The sequence below is a fragment of the Gymnogyps californianus genome, unplaced genomic scaffold (assembly GCF_018139145.2).
Source record: "Gymnogyps californianus isolate 813 unplaced genomic scaffold, ASM1813914v2 HiC_scaffold_50, whole genome shotgun sequence".
NCBI lineage: Eukaryota > Metazoa > Chordata > Aves > Accipitriformes > Cathartidae > Gymnogyps > Gymnogyps californianus.
In genome coordinates this window covers 179,715-196,098 of record NW_026114400.1, presented here as the reverse complement: position 1 = coordinate 196,098, position 16,384 = coordinate 179,715, and the positions used below count along the sequence as shown (strand labels likewise).

General features: G+C 36.0%; 1 protein-coding gene across 1 annotated transcript in view; it reads left to right on the top strand.

The window, feature by feature from the left end:
- The window catches only part of LOC127028947 (nipped-B-like protein), a 167,668-nt gene that overhangs the window by 113,112 nt on the left and 38,172 nt on the right, over window positions 1–16,384 (top strand). Inside the window, exon 11 of the mRNA XM_050914608.1 lies at window positions 12,817–12,999. Within this exon, the coding sequence (XP_050770565.1) occupies window positions 12,817–12,999 (183 nt within the window). The remainder of the gene's footprint in view (window positions 1–12,816; window positions 13,000–16,384) is intronic.

Sequence of the window (16,384 nt, the reverse complement as noted above, 5' to 3'; positions counted from 1 at the left end):
AGTTTTACTTTTTTTTGCCCAACTTCCTGGTAACCTACTTCCTAAGATATATTATGCTAAATAATTAGGTGAACTCCAGTGTTTTAAAAGGTTCATAATTCATAAAGATATCTCTTCATAAGCCAAAGTCTATTTGTCAACAACTGACTGATATAGAAAATATTCATGTCATTTCCACAATGTCCTCACTCCAATTGAGAGAAATAGCATTCACTGTTTTACTCCGTGCCATTTTTAGTTATAAACATTTTAATACACTAGGAGATGTAATTTTCATAAACATTCTTTATTTAGTTCATCCTATATTTCTTAATAGATTGTAGCAAATCTTTTCTAGTGTTGCCTTTTGGCATCATTATTCCACTTCTTCTCACATCCCTCTTATTCCATGTAGCTTAGTATATTTTGCTTTATCTTTCCTTCTTTTACCTCCTTGTATTTCTTGTCCTTTGTTTTTCCTTTCTCATCCATCCCTCCCCCAAGAAAGTGTCTTCTCCTGGCTTTGTCACGTACAACATCATTGCTGTGATGTATCTGAAATCCAGTTTAAAATAGGATTAGTTCAGCTAGTTCAAAACACCATTTAGATAGTCATTCTGCCTTAAGGGACTAATGCCCATTCATTATAAAACTCAGTAAAATTGACTTGTTTTAAGCTAAAATTAATGCTATATATACTGAAAGTCTATACAACTTTTTACATTGTTTCAGTAAACTTTAAATTTGAAAATCATACCTTTATTGTGCATGTGGATAAACCTTGCATTGTACTGTAAAAAACCAAAGTAACATTTTAATCAAATTGTATAGACAGGTTTGAAATTTTGTTAAACTATTATATGAATGGGATAGCCGTAGTACGTGATTGTTAAGATTGAACCATCCCAACAGTCCCTTTTGGCATTTACAAGGAAGAAGCAACATTTTTCTCTCTCCTGATCTTTGAGCATTTTTCTGAAAGATGCACTCTAGCTCAGAGGAAAGTTATGGAAGTTTTTTTTCATAGTATTTTTGTTAAGGAGTCTTATGGTGAAATTTTGTGGCCTGTTTTGTCCATGTCAGAATGAATTGTAACGCTTTTTTTTTCTTCTGGTTTTAACATTGTGAATGCCTTTTATCCTGGTTTTAATGCAAATGTATGTTGTTGGGGAATCCATGAAACTTTTCCCTTCGAGTTTGTGCCTGCAATGAGGAGGTCATGTTTGCTATCTTTTCTTTTCAGAGCTTCAGCGAATACCTTCTCTGCTGCTTCTTATAGCTATACTGATCAGCTATGTTGAGATGGGAGCTGTTACCAGTTTTACAGTTACTGCATTCTGAACAAGACAAATTTTACTTTGTTAAAGTATGGAACAGATATGAGTAATGAGAGAAACTGTAACTGTCTGTGTTAAGGAGATGTCTGAGTTGGTTTATAATATTTTTGAAGGATTGGCTTTCCAAAATAAGCACCACGTATGTAATGCAAGTTTTAGTTCTAGGACAAATGAGTGCATGCTTTTTAAGACTTGTGCAGAAACACCTTTTGGGTCTTCAAATATCACCTAAAAAGACTTTGTTGTTTAAAAAAAAAAAGAAGTGATAATTTCACTGCAGAATCTCATGCCGAATGCTACTCCTTCATTGTGTAGATTGTTATTATAGGATTTCATTATCTGTACAACACAGAACTTTAAACACAGGTTTTCGTTGCTCACTACAAGTATTCCTAAATATACTGTGTTCTCTGTTGCTATGATCTGAAATTTGAGTGAAGACTTGCCATTTCTTCAAAGGTCCTCTTCATATTTTTACAGGTGCAACTAAAAAAATTACTGCTGCTTAATCATCTTTATGTCATAGAGTTAAAACAATGCTTCTAGATTTTTTCTGTGTTCTATGCTTGTGTGTTTGGTTTTTTTTAATTCCAGATGACTTTTTCAGAACCTATAATAACTATAATTTGTAGTCAGTGGTAGGTTGTAGCAGCGTAAAATTCCATGGCATTTGTGTAACATGATGGTCCATCTTTGAGTTCTAGCACTGCTGGAAACAGTCTCACTTGTGAAGCAGAGTAATCAATTAGGTGCTCATCTTCTAGGTAGGAGTGACAAGAAAGGGAGTATTCCAGGATGAAAAGCTGTATCCAGATTGTGTTGGCTCAGTGAGCCAACTTCTGTAGCTTCTCACAGTCTTCTGGGCAGCACAGCAGAGCTACTCACCAATACTTTTTGGTACAGCTGAAAACTGTAGACAAAAAGGGAGTATCAATTTTAAACATTTGTTTAAATCCTTCATGTATATTTGTTTAAATCCTTCATGTCTTCTACAAAGACAAAATTGGCAAACCTTTGAGAAAAATAGCTTATGGATATTAACTCATCAAGAAAACTTTAGAGTTCAACTCAAATTTATTTCCAAAATAACAATCTCTTGGTGCTGAAACAGACATACTGTTGTACTCACTGAAATCAGTGGGACAAGCAGCTGTGCTGCAAGGAAATAACTGGAGTAAAAGCATATTTCCTTTGGAAAGGAAAAGGCTGCAACTCAACTTGCTTACTACAGATTGTGCTTTTGTAAAGATAACCATTGTGAAAGTCCGTAATTCCACAAATCTGAAATTTGGAATCACTGTCTTAGAGTTCCTGGTAGCAACTGCATTTGCATGTGGGAAGGCCAGAGTAATAACCCACTAAGCATCTTGCATGTGCATGCACTGCCAGGTGGATCAAGCATGTTATAACTTTCTCTGAAGTTCTCTAGTAAATTATGCCACATTTCAGAGAAGTAAAGGATATATTTCATGGTTTACAGCAAGGAGTTTATCATGATTCTTCTCAGCTGAAGTCTTTAAAGCTTCTCTTAAACTCTAAATTTAACTGAATTTGTAGAAAAAAACATCACTTTCATGAGAATTCTACAATCTTCCTGGTTTTCCTCTTTTCTGAGATATTAGTGACTACCTCTTTTCCACTTAACTAGTCTAGAAGAGGAGCTGGCTGTCCCTCGTGGCATTAGAAGTATTTAAAGATATATTGGGTTTGCCAGAGGATCCATTTTAATATACACTTTGTCCATTTAGCCCTAATTATTTTTTTTTCTCCTTTCTGGGCTGAACAGGTTCATAGTTTGAAAAATATTCCAGGCATCGTTTAGTCAAAAGCCAAAACCAAACTATATATAACCAGTTAAATCCAATAGTCTAGGAAGATTTCAGTTCTCTAGCATGGATTGTTCCTACTTGCAGGGATTTTTTTAGGCATGTTGCATCTGTCCTATCCCAAAAAGTATGTTGGGATGTGTGTGGGCATTGTACGTACTCTCTGGGGCCTTCGTTTTTGGTGTTAGTTTTTCAGAAGTAGATGTTGGATAAACTGCTATCGGTAGATGCTGGATAAACTGATATCGGTAGACAGCAGGTATTCAGCAGTTGCACACTGGAGTCCTTTCTTGTGTTGATCTGTTACCAGTACAATAGGAGACATTTTCAGCACACTGCTTTGCCTGGAGGCTGCTTGAGTTATTTCCTATTTTTGTCTTTGCCACTAAGGTAAATATTTTTATTCTTGCTCTCACAGTTGTTCTTAAGTCTTCTCTGGATAATAAGAGTGAACTTTACGTGTTGCACATCTAGTTCTTAGCAGCAACAATAAACTTGACCAAATCTACTAGTTTCATTGTACTTTGGTTCATCCGAAATATGATGCTTTGTCTGCAGATTTAGGAGTGCATTGTTTAATTAGTTCACTTTTGAAAAATTACTTTGGCATATGTAAGTGATAGAAATTTATTACCTAATTTGTCAGAGCAATTTGTTGAAAGTCTGAAACTGCCTTTGGTTCATGGGCTTGGATGCTTGATCGGGTTCCTCTTATTTCTGGGAAAAGCTAAAGCTATTTTGCATAAATGATTTTTGCAACAATGCATTGCAATATGTAAAAATGTGGGCCAGCAATTTGTCTGACATTACAATATGCAATGCAGACCTGTTCATGTGTCTAAGTATCTAAATATGGATGTTATTTCTTGGCTTATGTGCAGGGATATGTGATCAAAATTTTTGGTTTGAATTTTCTTCTAGACAAAGGGTAAATTTGGCAAAATACAAATAGGGGAAAGCCTCACATTTGCTTCTGGTAAATGAACTTTTCTGTTGCTCGACATTTTCAACTGTTTTAGGTGACTGTTTTTGTGTAAGAAAATTTAAAATACTTACTTGAAATTTGCAATTTATTTTTGCTCCATAGGAATATTACCAATGAACATAAAAGAAAAGGATGAGACCTTTTTTGTTCTTCAAATTACCGAACTGTTGTTTGCATCAAATAAAGGTTCCTTAAATATACTTACTGTTTAATTATCTTCTGAGCAACTTTCCTGTAGTATTTTATATTAAAAGCTAAAATATCAGCAATTTTTGTTCTTGTTAATGTAATTAAGTTCCTTTGAAGAAGCAAAACAAGAGTAGCTTCATGTGATATTTTCAGTGATAAAGGCTGAGAATCCATAATAGAGTGAGGTAAAAGCAGATCTTCTTGATGTGCCTATAGTCACAAATCAGATATGAATCATGGTATTTGTTTTGCTTGTTTTCTGCAAAGATCTTGGTTGTCTTATATTGATTATATAGGAGTTTTTCTTTTATGAGAAGAAAAATTGAGGTTTAATTTGATTATATTTAATGAAGGTCTTTTTTCTTAGGTGAGGCCCCCATGGCTCAGTTTTTAAATTAATCAGAATACATGGCTGGGAAAATGCATCAATCATAAATTTCAGATTCCAAACATTAATAGTAATGGAAAATTACATGCTGTGTTTTGCAACTGTACAAAACACCTTAACTTTTTAATACAATAAATTGAGTTGGCTTAAATTTCAATGCATATGTTCAAAAGCAATGACAGTGAAATCCAAAAGCAGTCACCTGACACTCTGATTCATAAAAGTGAGGTTCTTGCAGCACTGCATTTATTTCAGTTGCCAATCTTGCTCCATTTTACTCTGAGTACTGCTATATTTTTTGTGAAGTATCTTGCAAAACTAGACTGCTCTAGCCTTCTTGTATCGATTTTTATAAAGACGAGAAGTCAGTGAATAGAAATAAGGAATAAAATAACTTGTGGCTATAGTTGCTGCAGCAATCAGATAGCTTAAGGAAATCATTGATACCAATGTAATGTGAGTTCTCATGCTTCTTGGCATCTTTGGAGAGTGTGCGTTGGGTATATTCCTTGCTCTCTGGATCCTTCAGTTGCTGTGTCCAGATTCTTCTCTGACCCACCAGCCTGGCTGGGTCCCATTTCTCAAGGCCAGAGCTAAAGACTGGAATATAACCAGGGAGCCTGAACCTCTCCTTTTGTTTAGCCTGAGGCCGAGAGCCTTCCCTTTGTGCCAGTATTGGGGTAGATGAGGAAAAATTATTTTGAAAGATGTGTTCAAGCAGGTTCTATGGAATGATATAGGACATACTTCTTCCTAACACTACTTCTCTCCCTCCCGCCAAATCCATTGCAGCAGAGAATCCTGTGTGTGCAGTCCCTTGGGCAGTGGTGAGGGGATCTCAGTCTCCCGCCCTCTTTCAGGCGTGTGTGTATGAGCTGAGCTCAGGAGTTATCCCTTCATGGATGTAGTCAAAAGGTGAGGGTAAGGGGCTCAATAGAGGGTTATATCCTGTTTATAGGATGTAGCTGTATACCCTTCCACAAACTTTAAGGCAGAGAATGGGAGAGGAAAGAGGAAAGCCACTGAAGTAAATGGACAACTACTCAGATTATTTTCATCAGTATTCATCTTGATGGTGTGTTTTTCAACTGATGATATGGTATTGAGATAAAAGTGGAACTTCTGTCTTAAGAGCAGATGTACTTTCCTCATACCTTAAATTCCTCTTTGAGAAAAGGATTACAATTTCCCTGTGTTTCCCCTTCTGTTCTTAAAACTCTCCAGGACACAAAATTATTTGGAGGAGTGTGATTCTGGTGGGCAAGGGACTCTGATCACCAAGGACTCCGATATAAAGAACATACTGGAGCATTTTAAGGGAGAGCACAGTGGAAAGGATATAATTAAATTTGCACACTAAGGGATAGCTGAATATTTTCAGCTTTAACCAGTAAGCTGTTCATCAATCACAGGTAGTCATGTGGCCCTTTGCACTGTAGTGCCTGAGTGCTATACTGTAACAGTACTTAACTATTTTAAAAGGGTGTTTATTTTCCAAGCATCTTTATAAAGTAGGGAAGTACTTTTATCCCCTCTTTTTTCTTTTAGTTCTTAATCTAAAATAGAACCTTATCTGCATGAGTGGTTGTAGTAGAATTAAGCTGTGAGTTTGTGCTGTTGTAGTTACAATGACATGGCTATCCAACAACAAGAAAGAAGGCACTCTTGTTACGGAGTAAGAGTGTATTTTATTTGATTTAGCACAGAGTTTGAAGGTGGTTTGAGCTAATCCAGAAAGAAACTGCTTTCCTTCCTGTATATATGTCTGACACAGGAAGTTTTATCAGTGTAATTATAGCGATGACCCAAAATGACTTGAGAAAGTTAGACAGTAAGCTGGTGATACATAAGGGAGGTAGACACAAAACCACTGGAACATCCTCTATCAAATGCTTAGAGAGGACATGTAAGGAAGGTGAGCTTGGCCTCTGTGGAATAACAGCAAGACTGGATATACTAGTCATCAGCAAAATAAGAAGAGTCCAGTAGGCAGTTAATGTCTTCTGTGGCTAAAAAGGAGTGAGGGGAGGGCAAAATTGAGCTGTAATCTGTAAGTTTTTATTTTTAATGTCAAAATGAAGATGTGTGGCAATTCATTAGTGTAGAAGTTCCAGAATGTGGGGAGTGGCTAAATTTAAATTTCTAAACACTGAGAAATGTAAAGTTAAGATTCATATCCCCACCCCAAACAAGTGGCACTGTTCCCTCTTAGACCCTTGTGTGTTCTTTTCTATAATGTCTTGATATTTGGAAAAAGTTGCATTTTAAAATACAAGATTGTGGTGGGTTGACCCTGGCTGGATGCCAGGTGCCCACCAAAGCCACTCTGTCACTCCCCCTCCTCAACTGGACAGGGAAGAGAAAATATAACGAAAGGCTCATGGGTCGAGATAAGGGCAGTTTCATAAAGCAAAAGCAAAGGTCGCGCGTGGAAGCAAAGGAAAACAAAAGATTTTATTCTCTACTTCCCATCAGCAGGCGATGTCCGGCCACTTCCCGGGAAGCAGGGTTTCAGTACGCGTAGCGGTTGCTCTGGAAGACAAACATAAATAACGGATGCCCCCCCTTCCTCCTCCTCCCCCTAGCTTTTATACTGAGCAGACGTCCTATGGTATGGAATATCCCTTTGGTCAGTTTGGGTCAGCTGTCCTGGCTCTGTCCCCTCCCAAGATCTTGCCCACCCCCAGCCTACTGGTGAGGGGGGGCAATGTTGGAGAGACAGCCTTGATGCTGTGGGAGCACTGCTCAGCAGTAGCCAAAACCCTGGTGTGTTATCCACACCTTTCTAGCTACCAATACAGAGCACAGCACTATGAGGGCTGCTATGGGGAAAGTTAACTCCATCTCAGCCAGACCCAATACAAAGGTATATATAGAGATTACAAATATGAAATTGCATTAACTGCAGTTTTGCTTATTACAAAGTATTAGCACACAGAAATGTAAAAGACAATATTTATGGGAGGCTAATTTATGCAAAAGACTTCATTAACATAAACCTTAGTTTTGAAATGAACTTCAGGGGCAGTTTTTCTTCAAGCACTTGTTCATTTGTTGCAATAGATGTATGTGCAAACAGGCCATTTTGATGTCACAAGTATTTTAAAGTAACCATATAAGCAAACTGATATGGATTTTCCACTGTATTAACTGTCTCATAGTTATGGAAGTAGCAAATCGGAGTTTAGGTTTCTAAATGTTTTTGAATCTTGATGGCTTATTAGTTAATAGGAAATTACACCAAAATGTAAACCATACATCTGTTTTCCATAGTTTAGAAAGCAAAGATAAATCATTACTGAAAAGATAACAGAGTTTATTAGTGTTGGTTTTGATTTTATGGCAGGAACAGCCTCTCTGATCCTGGAAAGCTGACCTAAGCGTCAGCAAGCATCATCCCTTTTTCTATAGCTGCTTGTTTGAAGTTGCCATATCAAGCCAGGTGAAACTAATCTGAACACACTGATTGTTGTGTCAAAATATAGTTGTGCTGTCCATATTGAATGGATCTAATAAAAGTCCATAATGATGTTACATTTTTTGATGGGGTTTTTTTATGTTCAACCTCTCTTGAAGGCATTCTGGTGATGGATGCATCTGCCTGAATCAGGGAGATCTATTTGACTTGCAAATTCAAGGCAAAGTGATTTTGGATCCTTCTAAAGATTAGATTTGCGTAAATATTAGCTAAAGTTAAAGGCTGTTCTACAAACTTGAAACCACCCATCAAGTTATGAACAGAAAGCAATGCTGAACTTTGAATCAGATCTGTGCCTTGCCATTCTTTAAGCCATACGTGAAGAAGGGAAATACTATATCCACTACACATTTGTAGAACTCTTTCTACTATACATGGCAAAACCCTTTGAAAAGCTTCCCAGATTAAAATACAATATGGGAGGAGGTTTACAGACTAATTCATTTTTAGCTAAGATTCACTGGCTGGTTTTTAACTGTATTATATTTTGTCAAGAATTGCTTGGTGAGAAACAAGTATCTTGACAGTCAGTGGCTATTCAGTAACAGCTGAAGATTCTTGAATGTCTTCTCTAAGAAACCTTTTGATAATGACAATCAAACAAAAACAAGCATATGTTCTTCCTCCAGCAAGCAACTAGTAAGTCATGAACAGCATTTGGAAAAGTTTGGAAAAGTACTGAAGAAGTGGTTGTTCATGTATGCAGTTCTTCAAGATGAATTGTTGATGAATTGTTCTTACAGCTACTCTGTGACTTGCCCTTCAGTTTCACTAATGTGGAGTTTATCAGCATTGTGATTCCTTACAGTGGAACAAAGATTTGGTTACGATGGCACTTTTCTTGTGGGTTTTTTTTGTTTGTTTTAATAGTTGCGGCAGCTTTGAGAGTATGCATAAGTGATGTCTGAAGAACACTGATGCCTATAGTCCATTTCAGGCATACTGTATATGCTGATCACATGCATTGCAAAAAATTGAGTTATTCTGTTGACGAGGACGGTTTTTCAGAAAGCTTGGTTTACTGGGGCAATCTTATTAATTTGTGGAGTAACTTTTTAGTAAAGTTACTTTCTCCTTTGCTATTTAAAAAGCCATGCAAACTAGAGTTGAATGTAACTGATTAAAGTGGAAGCAGGAAAGTAGGTACCAGGTCTTAGCAAACTTATCAAACAAATTGAAAAACTGAAGGTGATCATACATGTTTTTGTAGATGCTTTCAAATGGTTTTGTGTTCTATATTCTTTTAAACTTTTTTGAAAAGTATCCTGTAAACTGAAAAGGCATTAGTATGGGTTTTATAACCTAATGTTTGTTGCCATGTGACTGGATTCTTATGGTGAACTGGATTCTCTTAAGTATTTCTTTACTACCCTGAAAAAATAAATAGTATATTTATTATAAAATATGGAGCTATAAAAAAAAGGAATTAAGTAAGATGTTTCTAGTGAAGATTGGGTTGCCCTGACTCAACATAACATAAGTAATAAAGTAAAATAAATATTAACAAGCTCTTGACTGGAGTCCCACAATATATAATATCCCTGAATTTCTTCAGAAAGGATGGGGAGTCCTTTTCCATGTATATCAGAATTGTTCATACATGTGCAGTCATGCTTAACTCCTTTGTACTGCATGAGTAAAACTTTTTAGATTTGGTTATTTACAATCCTCAGCAGCTAAGGAAACTAGGCATGCAGCAGACTTGTTCCAGGGAACATTGTGACAGAAACAAAAACTTTATAGATGGCTTATAGAGCACTTTACAATAATTCTATTTGTTCTCTTTTCTGCTATTCCCTTCTTGAATAAAGAAAGCTTTTCATATTCCCTAATAAAAGAAAAAGGGGGAAGCTTATACTGTCATCTGAAATATCTGTAACAGGAGAGAGTGCAGTTTAAGCATTAGTTGAATTTAGCATTGGAGAACATAGAAAACTTGGAACTTTTGAGAATGAAATAAAGTTATTTTTCAAAATATTTAAAGTACTTGCATTTTTATTTTTTCATTGATGTCTAATTAACACTGTGGTAATTGACTTATTTTTAAAGATTGAGTAGTGTTCTACCTCAGGAACAAAATCAATAAGGAAAGCAAGAATAGATATTCCTAGGAGGTAGGAGAGTAGTAGCCTGTGATTTTTGTTTCTTGTTTCGAGGTTTTTTGGTTTTTTTAAGGGTTTTCTTACTTAAAATATATCACTTTTCATCTTACTGAGATGTTCTTTGTGCACAGTATAGGGAAAATAAAGAACAAATTCTGTTCTAACAGTTCCTCAAAGCAATGATCACAATCTTAAAATTACATCATGAAACATTCAGACATTGTTTTGAAATTGAATTGAATTAGAATTTGGTCATGGAACTCTTGCCAAGCTAGGTATACAATCTATTACTGATTTGTTTCCTTTTCTGATTTCCTCTCCAAGCAATCTGTCTTACTAGTTATTCTGTTTTTAAATTTACTTTTCATTGTAGACTAGGAGAGGCTTAAAGACATATTTGTAGAAAATACTCCTGTTAGTGTAAGTGCATCTAGCCCATCTAGCTTTTAAGCATCTGTATGAATCTTAATGCAACTTTTGTTCCTTTACTTGCAGCTGTTTTTTGCAATGTCTTTGGCCAGATTTGCTGTAGGCTTTACGCTCTGTGTGTTGTCCCGCTGATTTCAATGAAATTACCAACAGTGCGTGAAATTGAGAATATGTGTTAAAAAAACAGGATCTGAGGCCCTCTAGCAATTTCACCTGTGGAAATTGTCTTAAAACATGTATGTGCAAATTTTCCTCTAGTCTGGGGCTGAATGTAAGCTAACTCTCTTCAGACACTGTATAGGAGTACAAAGAGACATGGAGTATTAGTGTGGGGACACCACTGCTCAGACATGGCTATGCAGCATCCAAATTAGACCTGGCTAGCATTCAGTCAGTTGGTGGTACACACAGAGGAACTGATCTGCCTGTGCTGTCATACTTCTGCCTATCTTCAGTCAAGTGCCCAGCCCGCAAAGAATAATCATTTCACAGCGCCACGGCAAACCACACTGTGAAATGTTTTCTAGCATTTTTGAAAGCAATATTGAGAATTTAGGTAACTTTGGCAGGTGGTGATTATCAAAGGATGGCAACTTAAAGCAAATAAATAATCATAAATCACAGCATAGGGGAAGCAGGGGCAAATTTTGCTATCAGTTTTACTTTATAGATATTTACCTACCTCAGTTTGAAAAACCCAATATTTTAAGTTAAATCTTTTCTAGAATGCACTTAAATGGGATGACTTGCTGAACATACCTGAGAATTATAGAAAAATAATTTTCTAATCATTAGTTTCATTGCTTATAGGCAATTTTTATGGATGTAGAGATATGTGAAACCAGTAATAGATGAGACTTTTTAAAATTTTGTTGCTGGAAACTATTTTCTCATATTAAGGCTCTTCTAATTCCAGTTAAAGTTGTTTGGGGGGGGAAGACTAAGTTTGGATTAGAAGATGGGATATTAGTGTAAAAATGGAAATAAATTTCAGAAAGTTATGTTAGTGATATAGTGAATGCAATTAAAAAGTGAATTATCATCCAGAAGATGATTTCCTTGGAGGATTTTTTTTTGTATGTGTGTGTATAGCAACTGTCAGGTGTTTCCTCTCTATCTAAATCGTATAGTATGCCTTGGGAAGGAGAGAGAGGCACTTATGACAAAGGCATTTGTTCTGTTGTTGGAAAAAGGTTAACAGGTTTAGTCCGATAATCTTAAAATCTGTGCAATAGGTTATTTGATAAATAAAGACAAGACATCAAATAAACAAAACCCCAAGAAATACTTTTGAATTAATTTGGTTTCCTTGTGTCACTTGAAAAATATTTTGACTGTAAATCTCCTTCATACTGACTGCATATGAGCCTAATCGTAGTTTCAAAATGTGATGAGAATTGTGTGATGATGTCTAACTATTTACCTCTGTGGAAAAGAAACCTGATGTGGTCCAGCTTGCTGTTTGTCTATATTAAATAAAAATCTTTCAACTATGCTTTGTAACAAAATCAAGCAAAAATTTGGGTTGCATTATAGAACTACTAGTAGGAGGTAAGAAAAAAAATCTGAGGCAGAGGTTGGGATGTCAATGATTTGGTCTGTATTTAGGGATAAGACCCCAGAGATTCTGCCACAGATTGTCTCTACCTACTGGAAAAGGGAAGATTACTGTCTTGTGTACACTAAATAATATGAATGAGAATAAACAGAACTGTTAATGAGGCATAATGAATCCTTAATTTACCTACACTGTTAGAAAACCTGTTGAATTCGGAGGATGAACCGAAATAAGACTAAATTTTGTGGAAGTAGAGCAAGGATGTCTTTTTACAAAGGAAATTTACCAATTTGAATTTGTTTATATGCCTGACAAAATATTTTATTGAAGGAGATGTGTGTGCAATTTATTATGTTAATTTCTAATTACAGTGTGAACAATAAATGCAACTTTAGAAAGGGCTGTCAAATACATCCAAGTATATCTAACTGTGGTATTGTTTATTAGTGGATATACTATAAGCAGTTCCTGAGAAAGGACTGTAGCGTTGGGCCCTTATTATTATCTTCAGGTTCACATTTACTCTTCTTGCTCTCCATTAATAGGTAGCATAGATCAGTCAGTGTTAAAGGAGTTGCCTCCTGAGCTCCTGGCAGAAATTGAATCTACCATGCCGCTTTGTGAACGTGTGAAAATGAACAAGCGCAAACGTAGCACAGTTAATGAGAAACCAAAATATGCTGAAATCAGTTCTGATGAAGACAATGACAGTGAAGAAGCTTTTGAATGTAAGTAGTACATCGTTCTGTTCCTACTCCTAAAGAAGGCTAATATTTTGCTTTTACAAAAAGATATACTTTTTTTTTTGTTGGCTGCCCTAAAACATATGAAAACAAATTTGCTTTCCAGACAACTACTTGGCCAAGAACCTATTTTTTTCTTTTAAAAGAAAAATTACTTGATTTCAATTTGTCACTCAAGATGAAAAGCAGCTAGTTGTTAAATTTCTTTCCCTAATTACTTTATGGGAAGCCACTGCCTAGATTTTTTTTTTTTAGTTGTGCAATAAAACATTTTTAGCCAATCAGATTAAAGAAAATATCCTGTAAAGCAGCTCAGAAAACTTGCACACAAAGCTATGCAAAGAAAAACTTCAGTAAATACATTTTAAATTATTCTGAATTTCATTGATAAGAAAAGCAAAGGATCCCCTCTTGAATTTTTCTGACATGATAAATTAAGAATGTTAGTGCCCAGAAGTTTCTTAAAATATTTCTTCTTATATTATTTCCATGGTATATTGCTTGAAAAACTGGAATTATTGCCGATGGTTTCTCAAAATAGCATTTGCTGATTATACTATTTTTTAATTAAGTGATTTCAAAGGAAGAGAGGAAGCTTATAGTTAGACTTGCTGTGCAATCAGGTAAAGTTCATAAGCGTCAAAAAATGCCTCTAAGTTAGGAAGGGATTTCCTACTTGCAAATAAGAGTGTGGTTAGTTTGTCCCTATGGTAGTTCAGTTAGCCAACACTGAAAAGAAACTCCATTAAAATGGAGTGAATCAGTTCAGTCTGAGTAACATCTTAGCTGTGTTACCTATGCAGGGCTACAGGAGAAGTGCCTATTGCTGTTAACCTGAGAAGGCATCTTGCTTATAATGATTTTTTTCCAAATTTAGACTCTTTCCACCTTTGCTTATCTAAACATCTTACTGAACTTTTGTAAAACATAATGTTTTGCTTCTTAGTCTTTCTTAGGGTCCAAAAGAGAAAGATTTGTTTGTCCTGCTTTTTTAATATGTTTCAAGTTCTCGTCAAACAGATACGCAATGCATATGCACACATACACGTAAATTTATAATAGCGATACCTCTGATCTTTATCAAAGAAGCAGAAAAGAATGTCCTTTTGTTTGTGGTTTTTTCATTTAAAATATAACTGAATAATGCTGCTTTGACCGTGAGTATGAGATCTTGAGGTAACTTGTAATCAGATGATTTGCTTCATTCAGGATTCTATATTCTCTGTTTACCGTATCATTTCACCTGTTTATGATGTTAATAATCTGGAACAGTGAATTAAAAAAAGAATAAGTAAAGCAAAATTATTTATGTTGGTTGGGAATGGAGAGGATTGTCAGGAATTTCAGAGAGATCTTAATCTACCTATTAGCCACAGTGGCTGTTGAAATTCTTAAATGCAAAGTAAAGCAAATTAAGGAAAACTTTCACAGTAATTATATGCTTTAAGGGATTCTAGGTTTGCTATATCCACTCAAGAGATCTGGCCATCATTCTAAACAATCCATTGAGGACATCTGGTTTAAAAATAAATTATAATATTTCTCAAAGGATACTGTAGAACTGAACTGAGTTAAAACGAGACAAAATGATCAAGAGAATGAAAGATTTGTGACAAGTACACTGAATAGATTTGTACTGTTACAAATATGTATTTCAAAATTCTTTTGGTTGTCTAAAATTGAACTTTAAAAAATATGAAATAGTGATTGTTATAGAAGAAGAGAAATTTCTTTGAGTATCTCATGAAGAAGGGGCATTCCATTAAATTAAATGATGAGAAATTAAAAATTGCTGAAATCATTCTCATACAATAAGTGCTAAATGTGTTATTGCATAAATGTTTGGCAGAATTCAGAAGGAAATTGGGTATTTATATTCTGGATAGTCTTTATTTATGTACAGAATTCATAATAACTCTTGAAATATTATTAATACTTACATTTTTAGTCATTTTTATCTACTTCAAAATAAACTTTGTAGAGCAATGACTGTGAATAGCTGTTCCCATGTTCATCTTATTTGCCTTGCAGAGCCAGAACAACTGTAACACATTCTGTTTTGTCATGCAGCATTGATAAACTGATCAATTTAAATTTCTGCTGGAAAGCAATATTGGAAGTTACTTTTCTCATGGAGATGTAGCTGGGGTCAGAATTCATCCTACAGAGCTTAAATTGATTGTCGTGGTTTAACCCCAGCCAGCAGCTAAGCACCACGCAGCCGCTCGCTCACTGCCCCCCCACCCCTGGGATGGGGGAGAGAATCAGGAAAAAAAACTTGTGAGTTGAGATAAAGACAGTTTAATAGGACAGAAAGGAATGAAAAACAATGATAATGATAATAATAATAATATGACAATAGCAATACTAAAAGAATTAAACTATACAAAGCAAGTGGTGCACAATGCAATTGCTCACCACTCGTTGACCGATGCCCAGTTAGTTCCCGAGCCGCGATCCGCGCCGCTCGGCCAACTCCCCCCTGTTTATATACTGGGCATGACGTTCCATGGTATGGAATACCCCTTTGGCTAGTTCAAGTCAGCTGCCCCGGCTCTGCTGCCTCCCAGCTTCTTGCACACCTGCTTGCTGGCAGAGCATGGGAAACTGGAAAGTCCTTGGCTTAAGATAAGCGCTACTTAGCAACAACTAAAACATCAGAGTGTTATCAACATCATTCTCACACTAAATCCAAAACACAGCACTATAGCAGCTACTAAAAAGAAAATTAACTCTGTCCCAGCCGAAACCAGGACATTGATACTGATGATTTGTAAACTGTGGAGATAGATTTCATCTACCTCCACAAAATACTGTCTCATGGGGGGAAAAGAATCAGTTAAGATGTGTAAAGTCTTTTCCCATAAACCCCCTACTTTCTTCTCCAATATGCTCACTTCAGGTATCCCAGACAGCTCTCCGTTTCTTCAATCGCAGTTAACTCTCAACCATTTTAGAACTGACAGTGTTAGTAGCTTAGGCCTCATGAACATGACTGTACTGCCTCCAGAAGCAAGTCTGATCCATAAGCAGAACAGCTCAAAGTATGAACTAAGTTATTACCTTAAACACTTGGACCACCTCTGTGCAGAAGTTTCGTACTATGTTTTCAGAAGTGGGAGCGCTCTAGGGTGCAGTGCAGAGCATTAGTATCACCACAGGTCCAATGTTGTTGTTTTTATTAGTTCTGAGCCTGGGCTGACTACTGACTATATCCTGGTACTATACCAGGTGTGACTATATCCTGGTATGTTTCCTATGCTTCTCAATAAACTGGGGTTGTGGAAAGAACTTGTCAGTTCTGTTCCAGTTCTGTCTGAATGCTTGGAGCCATTTTGCTCAGAAACAACCTTATATACAGTCATACCTC